Here is a 27226-nt window from a genome sequence, read left to right as displayed (position 1 = left end):
GATGAGTCCCACAGAATAATTTGATTAGAAGTTTCTTTTCCCTTCCTTCCCAGTCTTCTCTGGCTGTAGGCAGGAGGTGGTCTTGAGTGGTCAGGTGGCACATGTGCAGTGTTTTATGTGCACCCCCCGCCCCAAAAGGCCTGTTGCTGCTGCCTAGGGTCCATTTACATTCCTGGGGCCCCAGGAGACAGAGCAGAACTGCCCCGTAGTAGGATTTCCCAGGCAGTCACTGCCGGAGGAGTCTATTGCCTCGTCTTTTCTCCCGTGGAGACACTGCCTTCCTCTCAGCAGTTGCCAGGCATCTAGCCACGGCAGCACCAGGGTTTCTAAGGCTTACAGGAGCAGAACATTGTGCATTCAAGCTTCTATTAAAAATTAATTAAAATGTTTGTACAAAGTGACAATTCTTGTTTTACTAAATCTCGTAAATGGAAACTCTAAGAGTCTTGTAGGAGAAAAATAAATTACCACTGCTACTAACGACTGACAAGCTAACAGGCTGACGGCAAAAAATGACACAATTTAGAGCCACCTGAATGGTGTAAAGCTCATTTTAATGATTGAGCAAGTGCTGTTTTTTGTTCCCCTCCTGAAAGTTTTCAGTCCAGAACGAGATGAATCATCGGTGTTATTTACTCTGTGGAAAGGAACAGGACCAGCCACCTCTGTGTGCTGTCAGTAAGGAAAATAAGACGCTGGACTTGCCATAGAAAGAACACCTGGAGAAAAGGTCATCAAAGGGGGCAAAGCAGAAAAGCAGAGGGAAAAATGCCTACATTTTGACAAATCAATTCTGGGCTAGACTAGATGTGCAGCGGGGAATCTTAAATGATATGCCTTTTGGGGGTGAGGTGGCAGTGGGAGAGGAGGAGCCGAGGGTGGTAGCAGTGAGCCCAGTAAGAGTGGGACGGGGGAAAGTAAGGGTCCTAAAATTGATGAAGAGGAGGGTGGAGGCTGTTTTGTTTGATAAATCAAATTGTATCTGAGGGAAATTACTGAGAGGTGAATGATGGGTTGGCATGATATTGAGGCAGAAAGAAAGAACAAAGAAAAAGAGGAAAGATGAAGAAAGATCTAGGGTGGATGATCCCTTCAGGACCAGTGGTGTGAGTGGCGATACTGGGAAAGTGGAGGGAGGGTGAGATTGAAAGGGGGACCAATTACAAGGATCTACATGTGACCTCCTCCCTGGGCTACGAACAACAGAGAAGTGGGTGAGGGAGACGTCAGACAGGGCAAGATATGACAAAGTAATAATTTATAAATTATCAAGGGTTCATGAGGGAGGGGGGAGCGGGAACAGAGGGGAAAAATGAGGAGCTGATGCCAGGGCCTTAGGTGGAGAGCAAATATTTTGAGAATGATGAGGGCAATGAATGTACAAATGTCCTTTACACAATTGATGTAGGTATGGATTGTGATAAGAGTTGTATGAAACCCCAATAAAATGATTTAAAAAAAGAAATAAATATTTCACAATAAAAAAGAAGAAAGAAAAAATATATAGGTGTATCTATAGATATGCATATATGCAAATATATAAATGTAGGTGCATTTGTTTATATATGTATATATATGCAAATGAAACAAGGAAGCAAATGGACTTTGGGCCTCTGTACAAGAACAGTTTATTCTAATAATGTGGCACTATGCTACCTTCCCGACATGATTGCTGAAGACAAAATGGGTACATAAGCAAGTATGGTGAGGAAAGCTGGTGGTGCCTGGCTTTTAAAACATGTGGCATGTGGGGTCTTCAAGGCTTGTACTTAAACAAGAGGTCATCTGTCAGGGAGCAACAAAGTCCATATAGAAGAAGCACACCAGCCTGTGTGAACAGGAGGTGTCGACTGGAAGTGGTATCAGTTCAAAATCAAGCAACCAATCAGTGTGAAGGGGCGTGGGTGTAGGAGACCCCAAACCCACCTGCAAGTTAATTGGATAGGCCCTCTCAGAAGGGACATTCAGAAGGGATGATAAATCCAGGTTGTGGTATAGCCCTGATGAACAATGTAATTATCCTCTAGTTCTTTAATATTTGGTTACTATTATGGTTTTAATTTGTTTTACCTCATTAATTATGTTAGCCTTGCTTATGTTCATTTGTATAATTAAGGTTGTTTGATGCACGAAAGCCAAGATAGATAACCCTTTAACAGTAAGTAATGGTTCCTTAAGGATATGGGAGGGTAGCAAATGATAGAATTGTATGTGAATGGATATATTGGATGTCAAGATATGGAAAATACAAAAGAAAATTAAAAAAGGGTTCCTGGGGGTAGGGTGGGAGGGAAGGGATAAAGGGGAGCTGATTTCAAGGAGTTCAAGAAGAAAGAAAATGTTTTAAAACTGTGCTTGTTGTGATTGAACTATGGAATATTATGTTATCTGTAAGAGCTCTCAATAAAATGATTTTTTAAAAATTACTTGAGGTTGGATTTAAAGTCCCTTTGGAAAAGAGAGCTGAGAATACTTGAATCCAGTAGCCAGGGAAACTGTCCAAACAGCATTAGCCATGGGTGGCCTGGCCTCTCAGGGAGTCAGTCGATACAGACTCATCACTGATTTGCATGCATTTGGTGGGTAACTAAAAGAGAAGACACCATAATCGAAACATTTGGACTGATTGGGGTATTGGAGACGAATACTGAATATACCACAGACAGCAAGAATGAACAAATCAGTCATTGCAGAAATGCAGTGCGGGGGCTTCTTAGGAGCGAGGACGATGAGACTTTGCTGTGAGTCCTCTGGGCGCATCATTAGCAAAGGCCAGTGGCTGGAAAGGGGCATCACATTTGGTAAAGTAGAGAGTCAGTGACAAGGAAGGAAACTCTCAATAAGATGTATTGATGCAACAATGGATCCAAACTTACCGATGACCACGAAGGTGGCACAGGACTGGGAAATATTTGGCCCTGTTATACATAAGGCCAGTGTAAGGGCATCATTAGTTGAAGCTGACTTGATGGCAACTAATAACAACCACGGTGCCCCAGGGGCGTAGTAAAATAGTAGAATGAAATGTGCACAGCCCTAGAATTAGAAAACCAAACAGGAAGAATATGCTCAGCATATCGTCAACTGAAAGAACTCAGGGGAAAAAAAACTCAAGCCTCAACTTGCAATACTGAAAGGGTCCATGGGGAAAAGATTGACTGGCACAGGAAGAAGCCAAAGAAGGTGGAAAGAATACAGTCACCGTACCCAAAGAACGAGTCAATATTCAATCATTTAAAGAGATAGCATGTGAACAAGAACCAATGGTACACTACAGGAAGAAGGTTAAGTTGTACTGAAAGCATTAGTGAAAACAAGGCATCAGACAAAGCCCAGCAAAAAACCCACGAAACTCACTGCCATTGAGTCAATGTCAACTCACTGTGACTCCACAGGACAGGGTAGAACTGCCCCCGTGTGTTTCTAGGACTGTCACTGTCAATGAGAGTAGAAAGCCCTTTCTCCTGAGGAGTGGCCGGTGGTGCTAATCTTTCTGATTGCAGGCAGATGTGTTACTTCCAAGCCACCAGGACTCCTTAACTAAAGTTCCAGGACTTGATGGAAGACGGAATCAAAACGTTTCAACTAGCTGATAAAGCCCTGAAGGCACTCACTTGTAAGAGATTCCTATTCCTACCCATTCCAAAGAAAAGTGACCCAACAGAATGCTCAGCGTACAGAACGATATAATTGATAGCACATGCAAGTAAATCCAACATCTGTTGCAGCAATGCATTGACACAGAGCGGCCAGAGGTTCAGGTTAGATTAAGGAGAGAATATGGAACAATGGCTATCACTGCTGATATCAGATAAATCTTGGCTGAAAGCAGAGGATGCCAGAAAGATGTTTGTATTTTATTGACTCTTCCAAGGAATTAGACTGTGTAGATTGTAACAAACTATAGATAGTCCTGGGAATTCCAGGACACTTCATTATACTCATACGGAACCTGTACATGGGTCAAGAGGAAGTTGTGTGAACAGAAAGGGGATACTACGTGGTTTACAGTCAGGAAAGGTGTGCATCAGGGTTGTATATTTTCTCATCACCCTTATTCCCTCTTTATGTGGAGCAAATAATCAGAGAAGCTAGATTATAGGAAGAACTTGGCATCAGGATGGGAAGAAGGCTGATTAATAACCTGTGATATGCAAATGACACAACCTCACTTGCTAAAAGTGAGAACTTGAAATATAGGAACACGACTGGATCAATAGGAAACATCATGATAAACAGAAGTTGTCAAAGAGTTCATCCTTCTAAGATTCACAATCAATGCTTATGGAAGCAGCGGTCAAGAGATCAAAAGACACATTGCATTGGATTAACGCGCTACACAAGACTTTAAAGTACTGAAAAGCAATGATGTTACTTGGAGGACCAGGGTGCATCTGATGCAAGCCACGGTGTTTTCAATCACTTCGTAGGCGTGTGATAGTAAGACATTGAATAAGGAAGACTGAAGAGGAATCGATGCACTTGAATTATGGCGCTGGCAAAGAATATTGAAAGTACTGTGGTTTGGATATTGAAAGCAAAAAACCAGCATGGCCCCTAGAGGCCAGGATAGTGTGATAACATCTCATACCCTTTCAACATGTTGTCAGAGAGATTGATCTCTAGAGAAGGACACCATGCTCGGTAAAGTAGAGGGGCAGCGAAAAGAATACGACCCTGGAGAAGATGGATTGACACAGTGGCTGCAACAGTGGGCTCAAACATAGGAGCAATTGTGAGGATGGCGCAGAACTAGCAGTGTTTACTTCTGTTGTGCACAGGGTCCTGATGAGTCAGAACTAACTTTATGGCACCTACAAACAACAACAACAATACCAACAAAACCAAAACACCAAGCTCAGTACCACTGAACAGATTCTGACTCAGGTCAACCCTGTTTGGAGAGTAGAACTGCTCTGGTGGCTTTCCAAGGCTGCTTAGGGAGCAGAAAGCCTCGTGGTTCTCCCACAGAGCCGCTGGGGGTTTTGAATGACTCACCTTGCTGTTATCCCAATGCATAACCCACTACCCCACCATGGCTCCTACTAACTGCTACCTATTATGTTCCTAAAAGAAGTAGATTCCAGTTTGACCCCCTGCTAAGAATTTGTCCCACCCCCAAATAGACTGAATGAAAATTTATTGTTTTATGACATCCTTGGGTGATTTGGATTCAGTCTCTTTGAGAGGGAGACACAGACTCAGCAGGAGGTCAGGGCTGAAACTGTTTGAGGCCCTGGTGAATAGCTCTGTTGGGTGATAGCAAAAGAAACTGAGCAAGAAGCAGCGTAGATCCACTGAGACTTTGAGCGTGCAACCTGGGTCTTGGATTCATGAGGGAAAGTTCAATGTTCTTGCAACCCAAACCACGAGCCCCACTGCCCTTGTAGGCTGTGCAGTTTGCTGCGGTCCTTAGGAAAGGTGAGCTTGGTAATAGTTTTCAAAAAACCAAACCCACTGCCATTGAGCCCATTCTGAATCACAGTGACCCGCAATAGGGTTTCAGAGGCTGTAAGTCTTAGTGGAACACTTTTCTCCAAAGGAGAAGCTGGTGGGACTGAACTGCCAACCTTTCGGGAAACAGTTCAATGCTGACCCAAAGGACCACCAGGTAGGTCATCTTTTGAAGACAGCTAGCTCCCTGCAATTGGCACCCCAGTTGAGAGAGAATAAAGTTTGACCTCACTGCACACCATACACAGGAGCCCTGGCAGTGCCGTCATCAGCCATGGACTGCTAATGGCAGGGTCAGAGGTTCAACCCCACAAACCAGCTCTCAGGACAAAGACGAAGTTATCTGCTTCCACAAAGACTGACTGTCCCAGACACCCCGTGTAAGGTCATTCTGTGCCAGAATTGACTTGATGACAGGGGGTTGGGCACACTACACAACTTAGCTCCATGCAGACTCAAATTCTAAATGGAAAAAATACCAAAGCACCAGAAGGAAAGCATTGAAGGCCCACTTACTATCTTGGGAAAGGAAGTATTTAAAATGACATAAATACCAGTACCCGTGAAGGAAAAGAGGAAATATCAGATTCAACTACATAAAGCTTAAACCTTCTATACAACAAAGGATGCTCTTAACAGAATTAGGGCCAAGTGATACTTGGAGGAAGTATTTTTTCACACAAACCACTAAGATTTGATCAGCAAAATACACAAAGACCTCTTATAAATCGGTAAAAAGAGATATGGATGAAAGGCTGGACAAAGGCCCTAAGCACACATGCACAGGTCGTCGGTAAAACTATACAAGAGAATTCATTAACCATTGAGTGAGTCAAAGACTACGATAGTGAGAAATAATTCTTGGCTAACTAGATAGGAAGAAAAGAAAGACTGATAATACTCATTGTTGCCATAGCTGAGGAACCAGGAACCAACCAATTCAGCTCATGATATCAAAGTGGAATTGTGCCTCTAGGATTTCCCAGGGCTCAGCTCACTGCTTTTGGAGTGATCTCCAGGCTTTTCTTCTGAGGCCTCTCTTGGAGGACTCAAACTTCTACCTCGCTGAACTAGGGTTTGCTCTATCCAGGTTCAACTCCCTGCTGAGAACTTTCGTTTCTACCCCAGATAAACGGAAGCAGAATCCACACTTCACTCAGAATCCTAGGTCTATATAATCACCTGGGATCTACCAGATGAAACTTGATTCTAATTCAATATATAAGAAAACCCAAACCCACTGCCATTGAGACTTGAAGTCTAACTCTTAGTGACCGTGTAAGATGGAGTAGAATGACCCCATAGGCTCCTTAAGGCAATTGCTCTTTCTGGAAGCATCTTTTTCCATGGAACACCTGTTGGTTTCAACTGCTGACTTTCTGCTTAATAGCTGAGCGCTTTACCAATGAGCTACCCGGATGCTCAATTCCGTGTAACTGGTGGGGGGTGGGGGCGGGGAGGAAATGCAAGTCTCCAGTGGGGTGGGGCAGGCTGGATACAAACAATAAAGAACCGGTTCAAAGTCCTGAACTGAACACTGTAAGCTTTAGTTCCACCAGGGAACTCCAAACACAGGATTGGAGGAGCCGGAATCCCCAAGTAGCTTTTAGGGGGCTAGTTGTAATTCACCGGACAGTTCTTGGACTCAAGGTGCTCGGAGGAGAAGCCCGGGAAACTTCTGGAACGACGTCAGTTTTCCCAGTCTGTTAAATAGGGAGGGCAGCGAGGATTGCTTGTGTGGGGCGAAGAGTGAGGAAGTGAGAAAGCAGAGGGAAGGCCTGCGCTCAGAAGGCCCAGTACCAACATCGCCGGCCAGTGTGGCCTCCACAGTCACCTCTGACCCAGCAGGCCCCCCTCCTGCCTCCTAGACTACTCAGATGCTCAGTCAGTCTCTGCGGAGACAGGATCCGGCAGGACTTCCTCATGAAGAGTGGGACCAGGAGGATGGATTCTGACAGATGGGGTCAGAGTGCCTGGCTCAGAGGGCCAAAGTTCAGGCACGTCAACTTCCTCATTCCAGCTCTCTGAAACGGCACATTAATAAGCAAGAGAACGATTCAGGGTAGAATCTCCAGAAGGACGAAAAACTCATCAGGTGTGTCAAATCTCTGACATCCAGGAGCCATGTGGGGAAAGCAGCACACGCTGACTTAAGCACGAAAGTATGGATGCTTTAATTAATCCGGGGTGAATTTAATTGCTTTAGTTAAGTGGAAATCGGGTTAAAAATGATGCAGAGCATGCTGGGGTGTGTTAAAAACATGACATATGAGTTGGATGAATCGATAAATTAAAAGTGCACAGATGTTTTAATTAAACCCAGGGAAGTTAACGAAGATCGCAAGAGACTTTTAAGCCAATGATTAATTCAATTCATTTAAAATACCTGTAGAGATATGGGGATGCCTCCATTTTGAGAGTTATACAAGTTCTCAATCGATAAGTACTTAAGTTCTTCTTGAAAAAAGTCTTTTTTATATATATTTTTAGTGAAAGAGCAGCATTCATTACATAATGAATATTTAAATTCTTCACAGCACACAGTAAGCGTTCCTATGGCTCAAGTCCTCGGTGAAGTAGCCCGTCATTCATAGTGTGATCCAGGCATCAAGTTTGCAGATAATTTGTGTCCTGTTATCCCAGGAGAAGGCACACGGCTTAAATCGCCCCGCTGCGAACCGAAAGGTCTGCGGCGAGAGCCCACCAGCTGCTCTGCCAGAGAAGGATGGGGCAGCGGCTTCCATGACGAACTGCAGCTTCTGAAAGGGTGGGGAGCAGTGAGATGGTGTCCCTCCGGGTCACTGTGCTTCAGAGTTCATTCAGAGGCAGTGGTTTGCTCTGGAGATGCGCAAGGTTGGACGTTTCCTGAAGAATATGTTCAGAGGGGTCTGCTTTGTTCAGAGGGGTCTGTTTTGTTCAATGCTGTCTCCGCAGCGAATACCTGCACCCAGCAGTTCCAATTCCCCTCTTTTCTCTTCCCCCTCTTCCTTTTGGGCCAGCTGCAAAACTACAGACATTTCCTTTTCTTTCTCTTTTAAAAACAGGCCTCCAAACCGGTTTATCCCGGTTCAACTCCCTGCTGAAAATTTGCCTTTCCAACTAATTCAGATGCACGGAGTCCGGAACTACATTTTAACAAGATCCCCATAGTGAAGGGGATCCCCCCTCCCTAGTTTGGAGGTTGCTGCGCACAGTACTGGGGAGCCATATGCGAATCTGTGTCTGCAACCTCCAAAACTTGGCAGCTCACCATGTAGTTCATGCTTGTTACGTTTCCAAACAGAAAGTTCTCTGGGGGCTCAAATCCATCAGCCTTCCTCAAGGTAAATTGTTTCTGACACCAAAAAACATTTTTCTGTTTTCACCTTTTTCACAACTCCTGGATAAGTTGCCCAAGGGGCCCTGGAGGTTAGTGGTTTGAAACCATCAGCAGCCCTGCCAGAGAATGATGAGACTTTGAATCCTTGTAAAGATAACCCGCGTCTGGGAAACTTCCAGGAGCAATTCTACCTTATCCTATAGGGTCGCAGGACTTGATGGCAGTGAGATCAGTAGCCCTGGTGGCACTGTTGACTAAGTGCTGGACTGTGAGCCACAAAGTCGATGGTTCAAATCCTCCAGCTAATCCTTGGGAGACAAACATGGCAGACTTACAGCCTTGCCTTGGAAACCCCTATACAGGTCACTGAGTTGGAGCCAACTCAATGGTCATGGTTTTTTTTTCTAAGTAGCAGAGCAGCCTTAGAAGGGTGTCTAATGTGGAGACATTAGAGACAGCTGTGACCTGCACTGAGCTGCGGATGGCCCACGGTTTAAGAAAAAGATTTCACCTTAGGCAGCAAACCACTGCTACAGGAGGTCATTTGGGTGGAAAATCAGAGGGAAGGGGCTTTAGCTTTACCCTTTCTTGTCTCTTTACAATGTGACCATGAATCAAAGTTTTTTTTTCTATTACAAGTAATGACAACCATTTAAATTAAGCCTGTTGATTTGTTCATGGAGTCCTGGTGATGTAGTGGCCTGCAATGTAAGGGGTCAGCAATTGGAAACTACCAGCCCCTCCGGAGAGATGTGGTTTCCTACTCCCATTAAGAGTTAGTCTTGATGGTGACAGGGGACACACAGCGGGGAGACAGTGTGGGAATAGAGCAAACTGATCCACAGAGACCCTGAAGAGCCCCAAGAATGGACTTCGGGCTAGGAGGGGCAGCCCCTGGATCTCCCAGAGGACCAGGGGTGAGGGATTCATGGGGGCCAGTGAGCAGACCTGGACTTATGTAGGGTTATTTTTAATCTTCTTTTTCTCTCTCCTTTTTTCCCCCCAATCATGTTTTCTTATTGTTCAGAATAAGACATTGCTGGTTTGCCTACTTATATGGGACAGACATGGGAGGGAATCTCGGGGAGAAGGCAATGGGGCCAATAGCCCCAGAAGGTCTAGGGCAGTGGTTCTCAACCTGTGGGTCGCGACCCTTTTGGGGGGTCGAAAGACCCTTTCACAAAGGTTGCCTAACACCATTGGAAAACACACATTTCCAATCTACCCACATGCAGATACACCCACATACGAGTACCCATGCTACACCATGCTTTAAGACAAAATTTCACTTACTTGTAATTAGAAATAAATATTTCACAATATATAATTACATATTGTTTTGTGATGAATCACTATGCTTTCATGGCATCATGGACAGGGAAACAACTAGGGAATCAAAACCAACATCTAGGAGAGGGTATCGATCCTGTGAGTATTAGAGCAACACCAAGCTAGCAGAGAGGAAGCACTAAAAGGTGGAAGAAGGGGAAAGTGATGGTGGGGCAGGAGGAGACAAAAGGAAACAGAGGCAAGCTCTAGGAAGCAAAGGTATAGATAGGGAGATTAACAGAGGTGTGCACTTATGTAAATACATTAATCTGTAAAATAGAGGTATTGGCCTATGTACATATATTTATAAGGCAATAAATACACCGAGACTGCAGACAGGCCTTGGGCCTTGGCGCATACCTTCCCACAACACAAGAACACTTTGTTCTAACAAATTGGCATTCTGTGATGCTCACCCCACCCTCACCCACTGGAGACAAAATGGGTGCATAAGAAGATGTGGCAAAGACAGAGAATGGTGCCTGGCTATTAAAAGATACAGTGTTTGGGGTCTTAAAGGCTTGAAGATAAACAAGCGGCCATCCAACAGTGCGGCCAAGCAACAAGCCCACATGGAATAAGCACACTAGCTGGTGTGATCATGAGGTATCATTAAGACTGAGCAATGGGCATCAGAAGATTCACATCAAACAATAAACAAACAAACAAACAAAATTGCATTGTTGAGAATGGAGGCGAGAAGGGTTGGAGCAGAGACCCAAATCCCATCTGTAGCCAATGGAACATCCCCCACAGAGGGGTTGCAGTGAGAGGATGAGTCAATCAGGGTGCAGTAGAGCACCAATGGATCACAAAATATACATCTGATCCCTTGAGGCCTCCTCACCCCTCAGTATCATGACCCCAGTTCTGCTTCCCACTCTGGACTAGATGGGAGCATGTACATAGGTCTAGGTAAGAAAGAAAGCTCACGACACATGGAACTCAGGAACAGGAATGGGAAAAGTGATACCAACAGGGTACAGGGAAGCAGGGGAGCGGTGGGGAGGGAGTGGGGTACCGATCACAATGAATGGCACATAACCACATACCCCCATCCAGGGGGAAGACGAATAGAAACCAGAGGGGAAGGGAGACAGTGGTTGGCATGAGATCTGAAAATAATTAACAATCTATAATCTATCAAGGGACCATGAGGGTTAAGGTGGGGAGGAGGGAGGTGGGGGGAAACAGAGCTGACCCCAAGAGCTCAATGGAAAGTAAATGTCTAGAAAAGAATGATGGAATACATGTACTAATATGTTGGATGCGATTGATGTATGGACTGTAACAAGAGTTGTAAGAGCCCCTAACAAAATGACCTAACAACAAACAAACGAGTTAGTATTGAAAACTCAATGACAGCTACATTTTCCCCCGACTTGCTACTGTGAGACAGACATCACACTTTGCATGCTGTAGCTCACCCCATTCTCTTAAAATATGCTTGGGTTGGTATTTCAGAATGCTTACCCCTATTTATTTTTAAAATCATTTTATTGGGGGCTCAAACAGCTCTTATCACAATTCATCCATCCATCCATTTTGTCAAGCACATATGTATATTCGTTGACATCATCATTTTCAAAACATTTTCTTTCTACTTGAACCCTTGGTATCAGCGCCATATTTTTCCCTCCGTCCCTCATGAAGCCTTGATAATTTATAAATTATTATTATTTCATGCCTTACACTGACCAATGTCTCCTCATCCACTTTTCTGTTGTCCACCCCCTGGGGGGTTATATGTAGATCATTGTGATTGGTTCCCCCTTTCTCCTCCCACCTTCCCCTCTCCCTTCTGGTATTGCTACTCTTGATATTGGTGCTGAGGGGTTTATAGGTCCTGGATCCCTTGTGTTTCCAGCTTTTATCTGTACCCGTGTACATGCTCTGTTCTCGGCAGATTTGTAACTTACCTCCATTTTAAAGCAGGGCTTTGAACTGGTTCATCCCAGTTTGCTGCCCCTTCCCACAGAGAATTTGCATCCCACCCTCCCGATGTCCTGAATCTGTATCTAGTTTAACTAGTTTCCCAGGTAATTATAAGAGATCATTTTGAGATCTTTTTGAAATGTAGCTTCTAAAGCATGTGGTTGAACTGGAATTAACTGGTTCAAAACCCTGGCTCAAGGGCAGTGATACTTGGAATAGCTTCTTCCCAGAGCGGAATGTGTGCTCCAATCACCTGGGGGTCTCGTTAGACTGAGGTTGTGACTCAGTGGGGCCTGAGGCTTTGGAGTTCTAATAAGCTCCCAGGTGAGTCCCATCAGTTGTGTGTTAACAAGTCCTCCAGGTGGTTCTGATGTCGGCTGAAGTGTGATAGCCGTGGTGAATAGCACGGCTGACCACAGTAGAGAAACACGGGCTTCAACTGCGGGGCCCCAGTGATAGGTGCTGTTGCTGTTTTGCTTGTTTTTCCCTGCTGCTACTGTGGTGCGCTCAAGTGTCGCAACTCACCAATTAAAACGCCGCGCAGCGCTAATGATACCCGTGTGAGCAGCTCGTCTCTCCAGTGCCCCCAAGACTGGGTTATCGCCCCACAACCTTTAAGCAGATACTTGAAACACCCATACAGAAAGGGAGTTTACCCCAATCCAGGACGGGAGTTTACCTCAATACAGGCAGGGAGAAGAAATGTGTATAAATAGGCCCTTGCAGTTTTAATCCGTGTTGTTCAAGGGTCAATTGTGGTTTGAAAGCCATCCCTGGACAAGAGCATTAGCTTTCTCTGCGCCTTGGTTTTCGTGGCAGTGAAAGGGGGGCGGTGACAATGTAGTCTGTGAAGGTGAAATGAAATAACTCATGTACAGCTCTCTTAACACATTTCCTGGCATGCAGATCATCCTCAGTATGTGCTGGATTCTTTTGCTGCTGTGTTCTCATGGAAGGACATCAGGTTTGATGAAGCACAGGGTCAGTCAGAAAGAGGAAGGCCTTCAAGGAGGTAGATGGACACAGTGGCTGCAACAATGGGCCAAGACATGACAGCAATTGAGAGGATGGCTCAGGACGGGGCAGTGTTCCTTTCTGTGGCACATAGAGGTCGCTATGGGTCAGAACCGACTCGACTGCGCCGAACAACAGTTCACAACTTTTAAGGAGCATTGAATACGTGTCCGGCACTGCTCTACATTGTACGCCTTTACCTTTTAGTCTTCACAACAGGTAGAATAGTCATCGCTACTATTTTAGAGAGAGAAAAGCCAGCCTCAGAAAGATTCAGTTTCTAAAATAGGTAGGCGAGAGAAACATAGATTCAATACTAAAAATCTAGCCTATCGTCTCCACATCATCACATGCAAGTGCAATTGTGCTGATTCTCATTCAACAATGGTTGCAGCAGCACGCTAACAGGGAGCTACTAGGAATCAGAGAATGAAGGGTATCATTGCTGACATCAGATGCATCTCGCCAGAGCGCAGAGAGCCCCAGGAAGATGTTTACCTGTGCAGTATTGACTATGCCAAGGCATTGGCTTTGCGGATTGCAACAAAACTCTGGACACCGTTGAGAATCATGGAAATTCCAGAACATTTCATTGTGCTATGTGGAACTTCTACAGAGACGAAGACGCAACACTTTGAACAGAACAGAGGAATTCTGCATGGCTTTAAATGCGCAAAGGTGAGCACCTCGTGGTAGCCTTTAACCGTGCGAAGTAGATCCATATGCTGAGCAAGCAACCTTCCCACTGGGACTCTATGAGGAAGAGCGCCGCATCGCGACTGGAGGACGAGTCACTGCCCATCTGCGACATGCAGATGACACCACCTTGCTTGCTTGCATCAAAAAGGACCTGAAACCCTTGCTGCTGAAAACCAAGGACTACAGTCTTCACCGTGGATTACACTTCAATGTAAAAAAAAAAATACAAATATCACAACGGGACCCATAGCGAACATCCTGATACAGGGAGAAAAGATCGAAGCTGTCAGAGATGTCACTGTGCTTGGATCCACAATCGATGCTCATGAAAGCAGCAGCCGAGAAATCCAACCGCATGACTGCATGGTGCAAATCTACTACAAACAGCCTCTCTAACGTGCTATATCACTCTCAGGACTATATCACTCTCAGGACTAATGTGCACACGGCCCAGGCCTGGGTACCTTTGGTCGCCTTATATTCACATGACAGATGGACAGGAAAACCAGCGAAAAACGAATGCAATTGAATTATGATGTTAACAAAGAATATAGACTAGATCATGGACATCCAGACGAATGAACAAATCTCTTTTGGGAGACGGATTGCTCCTTAAATCTGAGGGTGGCAAGACTTCCTCTCACCTCCTTTGGACATATTAGGCGAAAAGAACAACCATCATGCTTGGTGCAGTGGAGGGTCTCGATGGGGAACATGCAGGCCCCCAATGAGATGGCTCAACACAGTGGCTGCCTCGAGTGCCTCTACAATTCCTTTGTGAGGACGGTGCAGACCTGCGCAGTGTCAGTCTGTGGATAGAGGTTCGCTACACATTGGAACCAACGAGAGGGCACCTGACAGCCTCCATTCTTTACCACTTTGCCCTTCTGAGATAACACAGGTGAACTGCTCAAAAGATGGTAATTGTCTGTAAATAATTTCCTTTCCAGTAGAGGAAAGAACTAGGTGACAAAGGGTGTTTATAGAATTCTAAAGACTGGAATGTACATATGTAAATATATTTATATGAGTGTAGGGAAACAGATCTATGTGCATATAGTTATAGGTTTAGTATTAAGGCAGCAGATGAACATTGGGCCTCCACTCAAGCACTTACTCAATGCAAGAACACTTTTTTCTATTAAATTGACATTCCAGGATGCACACCTTCCTGACATGATTGCTGAAGAAAAATGTGTGCATAAGCAAATGTGGTGAAGAAAGTTGACGTTGCACAGCTATCAAGATATAGCATCTGGGGTGCTAAAGGCTTGCAGATTAAACAAGCGGCCATCTAGCTCAGAAGCATCAAAGCCCACATGGAAGTTGCACACCAGCTTGGCTGACCATGAGGTGTAGAAGAGTCCAGTAATCAGATATCAAAGAACTAAAGATCATATCAATGGGTGCCAACCTTCCTGATATGATCACTGAAGACAAACATGTGCATAAGTAAATGTGGTGAAGAAAGCTAATGGTGCCCAGCTATCAAAAGACATAGCATCTGGGGTGTTAAAGGCTTGAAGATAAACAAGTGGCCATCTAGTTCAGAAGCAACAAAGCCCACATGGCAGAAACACACCAGCTTGTGTGACCACAAGCTGTTGAAGGGATCAGGTATCAAGCATCAAGGAACAAAAAAACATATCATTGAAAATGTGGGTGAGTGCAGAGTGGAGATTCAAAGCCCATTGGTAGCCAACCGGACACCCCTTACTGAAGGGTTGTGGGGAGGAGATGAGCCAGTCAGGGTGCAGGGTAGAAACGATGAAACATATAACTTTCATCTAGTTTTTAAATGCTTCATCTCCCCCACTATCATGATCCCAATTCTACCTTTAAAATCTGGCTAGACCAGAGGATGTACATGGATACAGATATAAACTGGAAACACAGGGAATCCAGGACAAATGACCCCTTCAGGACCAGTTGGGGGAGTGATGATGCCTGGAGGGTGGAAAAAATGTGGGGTAGAAAGGGGGAAACCGATTACAAGAATCTATGTATAGCCTCCTCCCTGGGGGATGGACAGCAGAGAAGAAGGTGGGGGGGGGGGAGAGACATCAGATAGTGTCATATATGACATCATAATAATAATTTATGAATGATGAAGGTAGGGGGAGTGGGGTGGGAGGGGGGAAATGAGCAGCTGATATTAAGGGCTCAAGTAGAAAGCAAATGTTTAGAGAATGATGATGGCAACAAATGTACATATGTTCTTGACACAATGGATGGATGAATGGATTGTGATAAGAATTGTACAAGCCCCCAATAAAATGATTTAAAAAAATAATTTCCTTTCCTTGGCTTTGCATTACACTTCCTGCCACCTCCTACTTTTACCTTTCTCCCTTCCTTTGCATTTTTCCCGGAACAAATGGCTGACTCATAATTGCATGACTAATTTGACAAGCGAGAATCTTGTTTTCCACTACTCTGGTTCTTATACATTTTCAGCTAATGTGTCTTTTCTGTAAGTCTGTCCCCCGGGGCAACGCCACAGGTTTTTAGCAACTTTGTATCGTGTACCACATTAGGCACAGAAACCTTCACAGAGGATGTCTAGAAGCTTCTAGTCCAGCTAGAGAAACCAATGCAAACATCAGGTCCAACATGATGTCAGAGCCACTGACAAGACATTGCCAACCTTTTTGTGATGAATGGGTTACAGTTTGGGGACTCGCCAATGACCTTGTGACATGTGTATTTGGTCATAAAGCATGACCAGCAGTTTGGCAGGAAAAGTTGGGATTGGCCAGAATATTGTATTCGAGAGAACAGGATGAGCCCACAGGGAGAAGGGGGAACCATCAAGCACGCTGGGAACCAAGTATTTGGGAAGGCTTGAACCCATTGTGTAAAGGCTTCACTACAATAGGATAGTAGCTTGGATCACGGAAGACCTTGAATGGTATTGTGAGAAATGGGCTCTTTAGTCTCAAAAATGCACCATGACTACTTGCCTCTGGGTCTTGTGTGAGAGGCTGGTTCCACAGCAGCATTCTTGAACCACACACCAGGCCTAAAGATTCAGAGTTGGATGGCACTGGGGAGGAGCCAGGGACGATGCACTCAGAACAAACTTCCCCATCATCCTTCTTATAATTAAAGATTGACAACCGTTTGGGGACTCAAAATGCAATTGGGACTCAGTGAAGGTGTTTGAAGTGAGCTCTAGGAGAATTCTATTGATGATGGGTCATGCCATCAGGAAGAGGTGATGGGTCCAAGGAAGGAGAGGAGTGTAGCAGAGAAGGTTGGAGGTCAATGGAACAGGAGTTGGGAAATGGAGGGGTGCTCGGGAGGAAAGTGGGTGAGAGCCAGTAGGTCCAATACCCCAATACCCCAACCTAGAGAACAACTGTCTTGGATCCAAACTCAGAATCCTAGTGTGTGGCCACCTTATCAACTGCCTCCAAAGCAAATCTTCATGCCGCTTGTCCCAGTCCAGGTCTATGTTGGTGGAATGGTTGGGTCACCTGGTTTGAATCCCAGCAATGCCACCTACTCACTGCATGTTCTAAAGCAAGTCCCTTAACCTTTCTGTGTCTCCTTTGCCTCATCTATAAAATGGAATAAACATGGTATACAATAGCCTAATTCAACCACAAAAGGGCAGATAGGGCTGTGTGATTCTACTTTTAAGAAACAGCTGCTTTTATTGTTCGGTGCCGTTGAGTCACTCTGGACCACAGGTGTGTATGCGTGGACAGAGTGCTAGAAGCTGAGGCCCGGGTGGGAAGGCGTGCAGAATGCAGAGTGACACAGTAATGGACCAGAGCACTGGGTGATGGTGAGGATGGTGCCAGAGTGGACATTTCATCTTGTGGACATGGTGGGGTTGCTGTGAGTCAGAGTCCACTTGCCGGAAACTCACATGATAATGGCCTGAGGTTAGATCTAGAAGTCTGCCAGGAGGGACTGGGTAGTGGGCATGAGACTGGCAAGCTTGCCATTCTCTTTTTTCAAGGCTCTGAAGAAACTGTGTAGGCGCTGAGAGCAACCTCTAGAGTGGACTTCATGTTTCTGTGGCTGTGGCATTTCTGGGCCTCCAGTGACAGCTGGATGAGTGATAGCAACAGGAGTTGTCATTTCTAATAGACCCAAGAAACAGACCTGCTGCTCTCTAGTTCCTCCTGACTCCCAGTCACCCCACAGGGCAGATAAGATCTGCTCCATCAGATTTCTGAGTCTAAATCTTTACAGGAGCAGCCAGCCTCCTCTTTCTCCCAGGGAACGACTGATGGGATTGAACTGCCGACCTTGTGATCAGCAGTTAACCAATCGCTACTTAACCTGCTGTGCCCACAGGGTGTTCATGTTAAATATGCACTCCCTAACACGACGGTTGTGGTATGTGACATTTCTGTGGCAGGCTGGCACCTCCAGCTCAGCCCCAACTAGCCACCTGAGGAGTCAATGTCAAAACAGAGAGGTTGGGAGCCACAGATGTCTTTGTAAATACAGAGCTGCTTCCCAAACAACCCAGGAGAACGTCAAAGACAAATGAAAGGCCTTCAACTAAAAGAAAAGGGAATCATAACATAAAAAACTTCTCACCCACAACCAATAGAATCAAGGTGGCGAAAAAGCCATGAGAAAGGAATCATATATATATTTAAAAAGTAGAATTAAAAAGATAATTTGAGTACTCATCACAATGAGAATGAGACATCTGAGAGGAGGCATTCGAAGGAAGTGGTCCAAATTACTGGGGAAGAAATGTTATTTTTACTCACATGATGATTTTGGACTGGTTGATTTTTATGTTGCATGATTAATGAACTTCTACGCGGAGCAACACTGTGGAGTGTCATTCCTTTACGAGGTGTGTTCTCCTCAGCATTTCCTCCACATTCTTTGATACTAATAGCATTCAAAGTCTCCATCCTAGCCCTCTGCAGGTTGGCGTTACTTGTCCCACTGATGTTTCACATGCATCCCTCCGATGGAGGCTCTCTGGGAGCAGGGTGCGTGCCTCTTGGGCTCCTCATTGTTATCTCTGATATTTAACGCGGTGTGCGCAGTCCCTGTATTTTTAGCAAGTTATGTTGCCATGCCTGTCTTTAAGCTGAACTTGCTTATACGTTGCTACAGGTAAGGTTCACATTGAATGTCAGATAGTCAAATGAGTGTCTTAGTATGTAGTATAAAGTGTACCATTCTATGCATAAAAATGGACACACTACAACATCTCTGACATGGAATACAGTAAGAATAGTGTCTTGATGTATGGCGTAGAGTAATGCCTGTTTGCTGTCACAAACCACCGTATACAGATCACGTTTTTAATATGATAGGTTTTGCAGGGGGTGGTTTGCAATAGGGGGTTGGGTGTGGGGAACCTGGGAACTTCCTATTCCCAATGCAGGTTGCTAGCTCCCCCCTAGCTCTCTCCAATCATGGCGAGCCAGGCACGACAGGGTGGGATGTTGCCGAGTCGCCTGCCGTCTTCATCGCTGTGTGCTTGTGTCTGCGCTTTATGTGACTGTTAACCAAGAAAGCTCACCTTCCAGCATCATTCTGGACAAAATCCTACTGTGACCTTAGACATTACACTGGCTAATAATTAGAACCAGAATGCCAGGTCTTTCTTCCTAGTCTGCCTTAGCTTGGACGCTCCACTGTCCACTGTGGGTGATGCTGCCGGTGTCCGTGATACTGCTCGTCCTGCCTCCAGCATCACCACTATCCCAGTGACAAACCGCCAGGTGGCGGGCTCGGAGTCAGCACAGGATTAGTATGGGTAGCATACCTTCCACTGAAGTGGGAAAAGTGTTTGCCATCTTTTGCTGCTCTGATTTTTGAGCTGCTCAGGATCCCAGCCTGGAGGGGGCTGTAGAAGGAATGCTCAGCCATTGCCTGCAAGTCCCTCCTCCGTTCACGGCCAGGGCATCTTCCGATGCTGCAGACTGGCGGGCTCATCAGAGGAAGGAGCTGCTGCTTGCTCCTTGTGTCAGGGGGCAGCGGTGGTGCGGCAGGAGGTCAAGAGAGTAAATCCGCATTTCTGTCACTTGGCCACATACCCAGTCTCTGGGATGTGATGGGAATCCCACTTGCTAACGTGGCAAATTCTCCCCTGGCAGGAGGGCTTGAGTCTGCGGGTTGCGGAAACTGCAGAAACTGTCAGACTTTAAGACACTCCAGGTACATCTGTCGATGAAGGGACAGAGGTGAGTGCAAACTTGTGATGAGGGAGGACCTTGTGTTCTGGGGTTCCTAAGGGTTTTGATCCAGAAAGATGGAAAATAATCAAAGACCCCAGACGGGAAATGGATTTAGGGCTCTGGGCAGCAGGCGGCTGAGGATCAGCTGTTTTCCTCTCTAAACTTGCTGATGTGGTTACCTCATCCTGTCTGCTCCAGGTTACTTCTCGCCAATGCTTTCGAGCGTCTTGGGCTCTGGTTGTTTCAAGACCACTGACAGATTGGACAGGACACAGCGGGCTCGAGCCTTCCGCCTCTCTGACATCTGTGCAGGGGAAGACGGTCGCCTCACACACACACGCACACTTGCCCACTCAGGCTCATGCTTACACACTCAAACGGACTTACACACACACACACACACACACACACACACACACACACACACACACACCCTCATGCGCAACGTCCATACTTCTTTTTGTCTTACTAATATTTAAGGCGTACCTCTGAGATTAGGCACTAAAGAGGGTCCAGCACTTTGCTAGGAATGTGTAGCTTTCATCTAATCATGAGAAGGCACCACGTGAACCCACTCTGAGTGATATGCCATAAATACCCAAATAGTGCTCATCTCAGGGGTCGCGCTAACGGAAGCAAAGGGAAACCATGAGACACCCCTAGATAGGAGGAGGCCAATGCAACAGCAAGGAGTTCTAAAGACATGCTGGGGTCAGTCAGCATCTGGCTGGTAAGTCCATGACTGAAAGTTCAAACCCAGAAACCACTCCACAAGAGGAAGGTGAGGCTGTCTGCTCCGGCAAACATTTATAGTCTCCGAAGCCCTCCAGAGCAGTTCTACTCCACCCGACTGGGTTGTCGTGTGTTAGTTGACTCAATGGCAGTGCGTTTGTTTTTATTTTGGGTTCAGTGGACTAGAACCAGGGAGAAAATGGCAAAACAAAACAAGAGAAATCTGTGAATTAGTGGATAGCCTTGCATGAATGTTCATTCCAGATTTTAAAACTTGAACTATATCAACCCCATTGTTTTATCATGGTGTGACATCATGATCGATGGAGAAAATATTGAAGTTGTCAAGGATTTCCTCTTGCTTGGATCCACAATCAGTGCTCATGCAAGCAGCAGTCAGGAGAGCAAACGGCACTTTGCCTTGGGTAAAGAGCTCTTTAAAGTGTCGAAAAGCCAGAGATGTTACTCGAGGGCTACGGCACATCTGACTGAAGCCATGGTATTTTCCATGACCTCATATGCCTGTGAAAGTTGGGGAATGACTAAGGAAGACCAAAGAATAATCTGTGCATTTGGATTTCGGTGCTGGGGATGAATATTGAAAGTATCATGGATTGCCAAAAGGACAAACATATCTTTGTCAGAAGAATTAAGGCCGAAGGACTCCTTATAGAAAGGATGGCGAGATGTCATCCTATCTATGCCAGACATGTTGACAGGAGAGACGAGGCCCTGGAGAAGGACATCTTGCTTGAGAAAGTAGAGGGGCAGCGAAAGAGAGGAGGATCTTCAAAGAGACGGTTGGCACAGTGGCTGCACTGAGGAGCGCAAGCAGGGGAATGATTGGCAGGATGACAAAGACCCAGGCAGTGTTTACTTCGGTTGCTCAGAGGGTTGCTATAGGTCCCACCAACAACAGACCAAACAAACCCACTGCCATTGAGTTGGTTCCATGTACTATTTTTGAAATTTTTCCGTGAGTCTACAATGATTTCCAAGTTAGAATTCACTTCATTGATGATAAGAGGATGGAGAAAAGGGTCTCTAGGACAGACTCGACATGATATCTGGTACACATTTAATACTCAAAGACTTTTCATAGTTATTTAAGGCAGGACTTCAAATGGGCCCATTGCTGTTTGACCCCTTGCTGAGAATTGACATTTCCACACCAGATACACTGACCCTGACCCTACATTTTGACCAGACCCTTTATGCATATGTGAGACTCACAGGGGGATCTAAAAGATTCACTTAAGATCTTGTTATCATGTAGTTTCTGACTCACTATATCTGGAGTGGGAATGGCAATTCTCCAAAGTTGAGCCCGAACGAACTCGTTCAAAGGTTCTTTCAAAAGCAGCTGGAAGCGCAGGTTGACATAGCAGGAGTGAGTTCAGTGCTGTCATCAGATCTGCCCCTATCACAGTAGATGCTACGGTGGCTTAGTGGCTTAGGCACTGGACTGCTTACCATCCCTACTAGCTGTCCTGAGGGAGAAAGATGGAGCTTTCTGCTTCTGTCAAGATTTGTCACCTCAGAAACCCATAGGGGGAAGTTCTACTCTGTCCTACAGGGCTGATACGATTCAGAATTGACTTGATGGCGGTGAGTTCGGTTTGGTTTCGCAGGGCTAGTAGGAGAGGGCTTTAAAACATTTGTGGAAAAGTCCCATTACCTTTTAACTCCATCTTTTCCTATGAATATTTCTGAAGCCCCCTCATGTAATCTCTATGCCTATTTCTACTAGCATTTCTCTTCATGCACAGGGATAGCTAGAGCATTTTATTAATTTCAGGAGTCCATAGTTAGGAGATGAGATGTTCAAATCTTGATCTTCTCTCTTCTCTCAAAGCAAAGCTGGATTGTAAGTGCCCAGGCCCACTTTCTCGATTCTGGATGTAAAATGAATGTGTTGGAAGCTGGCTGGACTTGGACGGGCTCAAAGGTGCACTACCTTTCCTACCACCCTGGTCTGTGAGCTTGTCCTGCTTGTGACTCGTTATCACCTGCTACAGGCTGAATGAGCCCTGGTGGCATGGTTTGAAACCACCAGCTACTCCAGGGGTAAAAGACCAGGCTTTCAACTTCTGTACAGAGTTACAGTGGCAGAGACTCACAGGCCCAGTTCTGCCCTGTCTATGTCGCCATGAGTCGGCACTGATTCTCTGGCAGTGAGTTTGAGTTTTTTTGAGTTCATGCTAGAAGAACTTTCAAGTACCATGCATGGTAGACAGGTTTCAGCACACCATCCAGAGGAGGACAGAGAAGGAACAGGGGCCTCCTTCTGAAAGGAATCAACGAGGAGCCGATGAAGCACAACAGCACAGTATTCGGCGTGCTTGCTCAGACACATCACCAGGAGGGATCGTTTGCTTGAGGAGGACACCATGTTCAGTGAAGCAAGCTTAGCACAGGCGAGGGAGCCCCTCAGTGAGATGGCACAACAATCCCAACAGCACACTCCCTTGCGCTGGCAGTCGTAGGGAGGACGCAGGACCAGGCCAGCGATGCTCTGCTCCACGGCACACAAGGCTGCCATTGATTTGAAGCTGACCCGGATAGTTTATATATCTACCTGACACTTTTTATTTATGGCAATTGATGCTAGGTTTACCTTTCCTATTGTGTGTGTGTGTGTGTGTGTGTGTGAGACATAGCTTTTACACACAAACCTATCTATGTAAAAATAATGAGCTGATTTCAGGAACTATGCTAAGTATATCCTAATACTCATGGATTCATGGGGGGAGGGCGGGCGGAGGAAGAAGGTGGCACAGACCAACACTGGAAAAGGACGGCTTGGCTGAGAGGATAGCTAGTGTGGCTAGCAACACATCTTGGGGCTTAAGTGCTCAGCTGGTCGCAGAGAGGCGGATGGTTCGACCCCACCCTGTGGCCTGCCCATCTGGTGCCATGAAGATGACAGCACAGGAAACCCAGGGGGGGGGCACTTTGGCTCACTAGGAATGGAAGGTGACCGGGCAGTCTGTCTCAACAGTGTTCCTCCTAGAGGAGCAGCATCGGCTGTGTCCATCTCGAAATCACCCAGGGCGAAGCCGCCGCAGGACAAAGACGTCACAGATTTGTACCCTCCTCCAGCCAATTTGGCTAACAGCCAATGGCAAGCAAGAGAAAGGCCATTATATTCTTTAAATGCTTCAGTTCTTGGTCCTCTGCTCGCATCAACAGCTAAATTAAAATATAAAACAAGTGCAGGCCTGGTAGCAGGAACAGCTCCTGGCGTGGCGGAGTAACTGCTGTGAATGGCCACTCAATATTTGTTTCACAAGAATCAATGACAGGCTGTGGCTAATGCACACCTGGAGTGCGTGCCCAGCCACAGCCCAGGTGGCGAATGCAAAACACACACCGAGAGTCCTTTTAAGCAGCTAAATGCACACCCCATTACAGATCCATCATGCAGAATGGGCGCTCGTCTGCAAATGGATTGAGAGCAGAGTTCTCAAATGGCTGGGGTACTTAGGTCTGAGAGGCCAGTCCCCGATGTGCAGTCGGAGCACACATGGTTTTTAGGATTAATAATACATTGATGCGTGTCAGTGTTAATACACATTTACAGCTCGTGGTCCAGGCAGTGGAGCGTTCAGCCCATTTGCAGCCACATATAAAAGGACTACTCTGTCCTTCCTCCTATTAATGCCTTCACTCCCAGGAAAATTAGATTACCCAAGAAAGGGCCATTCAAATGAGGGTGAGGTTTTCCTTCCTGTACAGCCCCGGCTTGGAAAGGACTTAGCCCTGAGATGCTGATGCCGCCCTCCCGTTACTCCTGTGCACAAGGACAGAGCCTGAGCCAGGTCCCCGCCTGCTTGTAAGAGTCCTGCCTCCATGATGTGTCAGTAGGCCATTGGGCAGAGGAAGTCATGGGAATAGCTCAGTGGCATCTTGCATTCTTGTTCCCTACAAGCTCACCCAAATGTTCACTGTGTGGTGTACTGGAAACAACTGATGGTTATTTAGGGCTCTTTAGGGCTTAGGCACATCACATACCTTCAAATATATAAAAAAAAAAGCCTCACACCTTTATTAGTCAGTATAGTGGATTGAATTGTCCTCCCAAGACACATGTTGAAGTCCTCTGTGAGCTGTGCACGTGACCTTGTTTGGAAAGAGCGTCTTTGGAGATGCTATCAATTCGTTTAATGTGCGGTCATGCTGGAGGTCATGGGTGGGTTCTAATCCAATGCTTCTTATGAGGAAGCACAGGGAGACACACAGGGAGGCAGGGAGAGGAGGGAGGCCAGGGGACACCATGGCCGGAAGCTAAGGACACATGGTGTTCCCCGGAAGTGAGGGGTGAGGACGGGGCAGTACCTTCTGACCCGAGGAGGATGCCGCTCAGCCACCCCCTGGCTTGGATGTCTAGCTTCCAGATGTGACGCAATATTTTTCGTTCTGATAAGCCATCCAACATGTGGTATTTTCTGACAGAAGCCCGAAGAAGAGCAAGACAGCTAGCATTCATAAAGCTGGGCGTCTCAAATCCTCGAAACATTTTGAGTAAAGGCCATGTGTTTCCACCCCCTGCACTAGTGTGTCGTGGTTGGGAGAAAGAAAGCGGCTCTTACAACATTTACAGAGCAGCTCTGTGCATCATGAGGGTCCCTGGTGACCCAGTGGATCTGCAAGGTCAGCAGTTCAAGATCACCAGCTACTCCGTGAGAGAAAGATGGGGTTTTCTACTCCCATAAAGAGTTACAGTCTCAGAAATTCACAGGAGCTGTCCCACTCTGTCCCATTGGATTGAGTTGGTGTTGACTCCATAGCAGTGAGCCTGTTTTGTTGTTTGTTCATGATTGCCTCCTCTCCTCTTAAAGCAGGAGAGTCTTTGATAAAATTTCAGATGATGGACCCCACCCTTTGAGGGCTTTCCATGTGCCCGGTGTCTTCTCAGGGCTCTTGGTACTCTGTCATAGCGGCTCACACGGAGCCTACTGGAGAACGCCCCCACTTTCCAGATGAGAAAACCAAGGGCCTGAGATGGCCAGTCACTTGCTTGGGTGGCAGAGATGCGAGATAGCAGAGTTGGGGGCTGGAATTTAGGGTCATCTGACTTCAGAGCAAAGGCCCGGAACCTCCCTGTCATGACTGTGCTTGCTGGGATGCATGGCATACGTGGATGGGGATGCCACATGGTGGATCATAACCAGCACGAAATGAAACGTGGAATAGAATGCAGAAAAATATAGCAAAGGTAAGTACTGTTTTATCTCGATTTTATATTTAATTATGTTCATCTACACACACACCTGTGTGTGTATGTGTTGGTTCGGAAAACACATAAAGGTCACAATGACAGCCTCCTGTGACGCAGGTGTGCTGCTCCTAATTCCCTGTTCTTGTGAGCTTCATTTTCTTCCTTATATCACCTTTCCCCCAACCATCCCAGGGCCCCGGCCACTCTGTGCAAAGCAGTGTAGATAAATTAATAATACAATTTAAAATCGATTCCACTAAGATAAATAGCGCTTCCTAGATTAAGAGAGTAGCTGGCCAGAATGAATGAAATTTACTAACCCTGAGATGCTTAATCTTCCATTACATAGAAGCTAATGATTATAAGAAAGGGGTGATGGTAATTCACTTCTGCTTTTACAGGAAACCCAGCCATCTCATTTTCAGCACATCTTTCTTCTCAGCACACCTTGATGCCAAGGCTAACTGCCCTGCTCCTAGAGGCCCATCAGCCAATTGTCATATATCAAAGCATACTCATTTCCAAAGGGTCAGGCCTGCGAGCGTGCCTGGACTTACAGGGTGATATGCAGGTGGGGTTTGCTGGGAAGGCTCCTTTGGTCCCATTATGCTCCCTCTGGGAAACATAGGCTCTTTTTCCAACCCCACTAGGGAAGTGCCAGCAAATACCTTTCGCGCAGTCTGCTCCTAGGAATCCTGGAAAACAGTGACACATCCCGGAGACACACTCGCCATTTCCGTGGCAGTTGCGTGGACAATCTTGCACCGAATCTGAAAAACCATAGAGAAACACAGTGACTACCTTCTTCTTAGTTGCCTGCCAGAGCAGCAATGTCACCATTGGCAATCCACCATTGTTCATGGCCAGTGGATGCCAACGGAGAACATCACATGAGCGATGAAAGGCAATAGGGAGGAGGGGAGACTAGGGCAAATTGGATGATGTTGTGGAAGCAGCCACCCTTCTCTACCTGAATAATTCATGCAGCAATGCAAGGTTCACATTGCTGCAACTTTGGCAGAAGCCACATTGAAAGAATACTGTGAAGGCTTTTGTGTTTGAATGCTCAGAAAACAAATACTGTGAAGGCTTTTGTGTTTGAATGCTCGGAAAACATTTTTAAACACTCTCAGCGTTATAAATACCGTCCGACCAACTGGAGACTTGACTGGACGCATGAGGCCTCTGCTTTTAGCTTCATTTCCAGAGGAAGGTTCTTCAAAAGAGCAGTTATTGTTCCTAGTTTCAGACTGGGACAGTAGCAACATAATCTGCTCTGGTGGAATAATAGTTATGTATGGGGCTGCTTACCTCAAGGTCAGCAGAGTGGGGCCACCAACAAACTGTAAAGATGAA

General features: G+C 46.0%; 1 protein-coding gene across 1 annotated transcript in view; it reads right to left on the bottom strand.

Moving 5' to 3' along the window:
- The window catches only part of TENM2 (teneurin transmembrane protein 2), a 504145-nt gene that overhangs the window by 181831 nt on the left and 295088 nt on the right, over nt 1-27226 (bottom strand). Inside the window, exon 8 of the mRNA XM_075542722.1 lies at nt 26539-26640. Coding sequence (XP_075398837.1) covers nt 26539-26640 — 102 coding nt within the window. The remainder of the gene's footprint in view (nt 1-26538; nt 26641-27226) is intronic.

The sequence above is a fragment of the Tenrec ecaudatus genome, chromosome 2 (assembly GCF_050624435.1).
Source record: "Tenrec ecaudatus isolate mTenEca1 chromosome 2, mTenEca1.hap1, whole genome shotgun sequence".
Taxonomy (NCBI): domain Eukaryota; kingdom Metazoa; phylum Chordata; class Mammalia; order Afrosoricida; family Tenrecidae; genus Tenrec; species Tenrec ecaudatus.
This window is presented reverse-complemented; position numbering and strand designations above follow the sequence as displayed.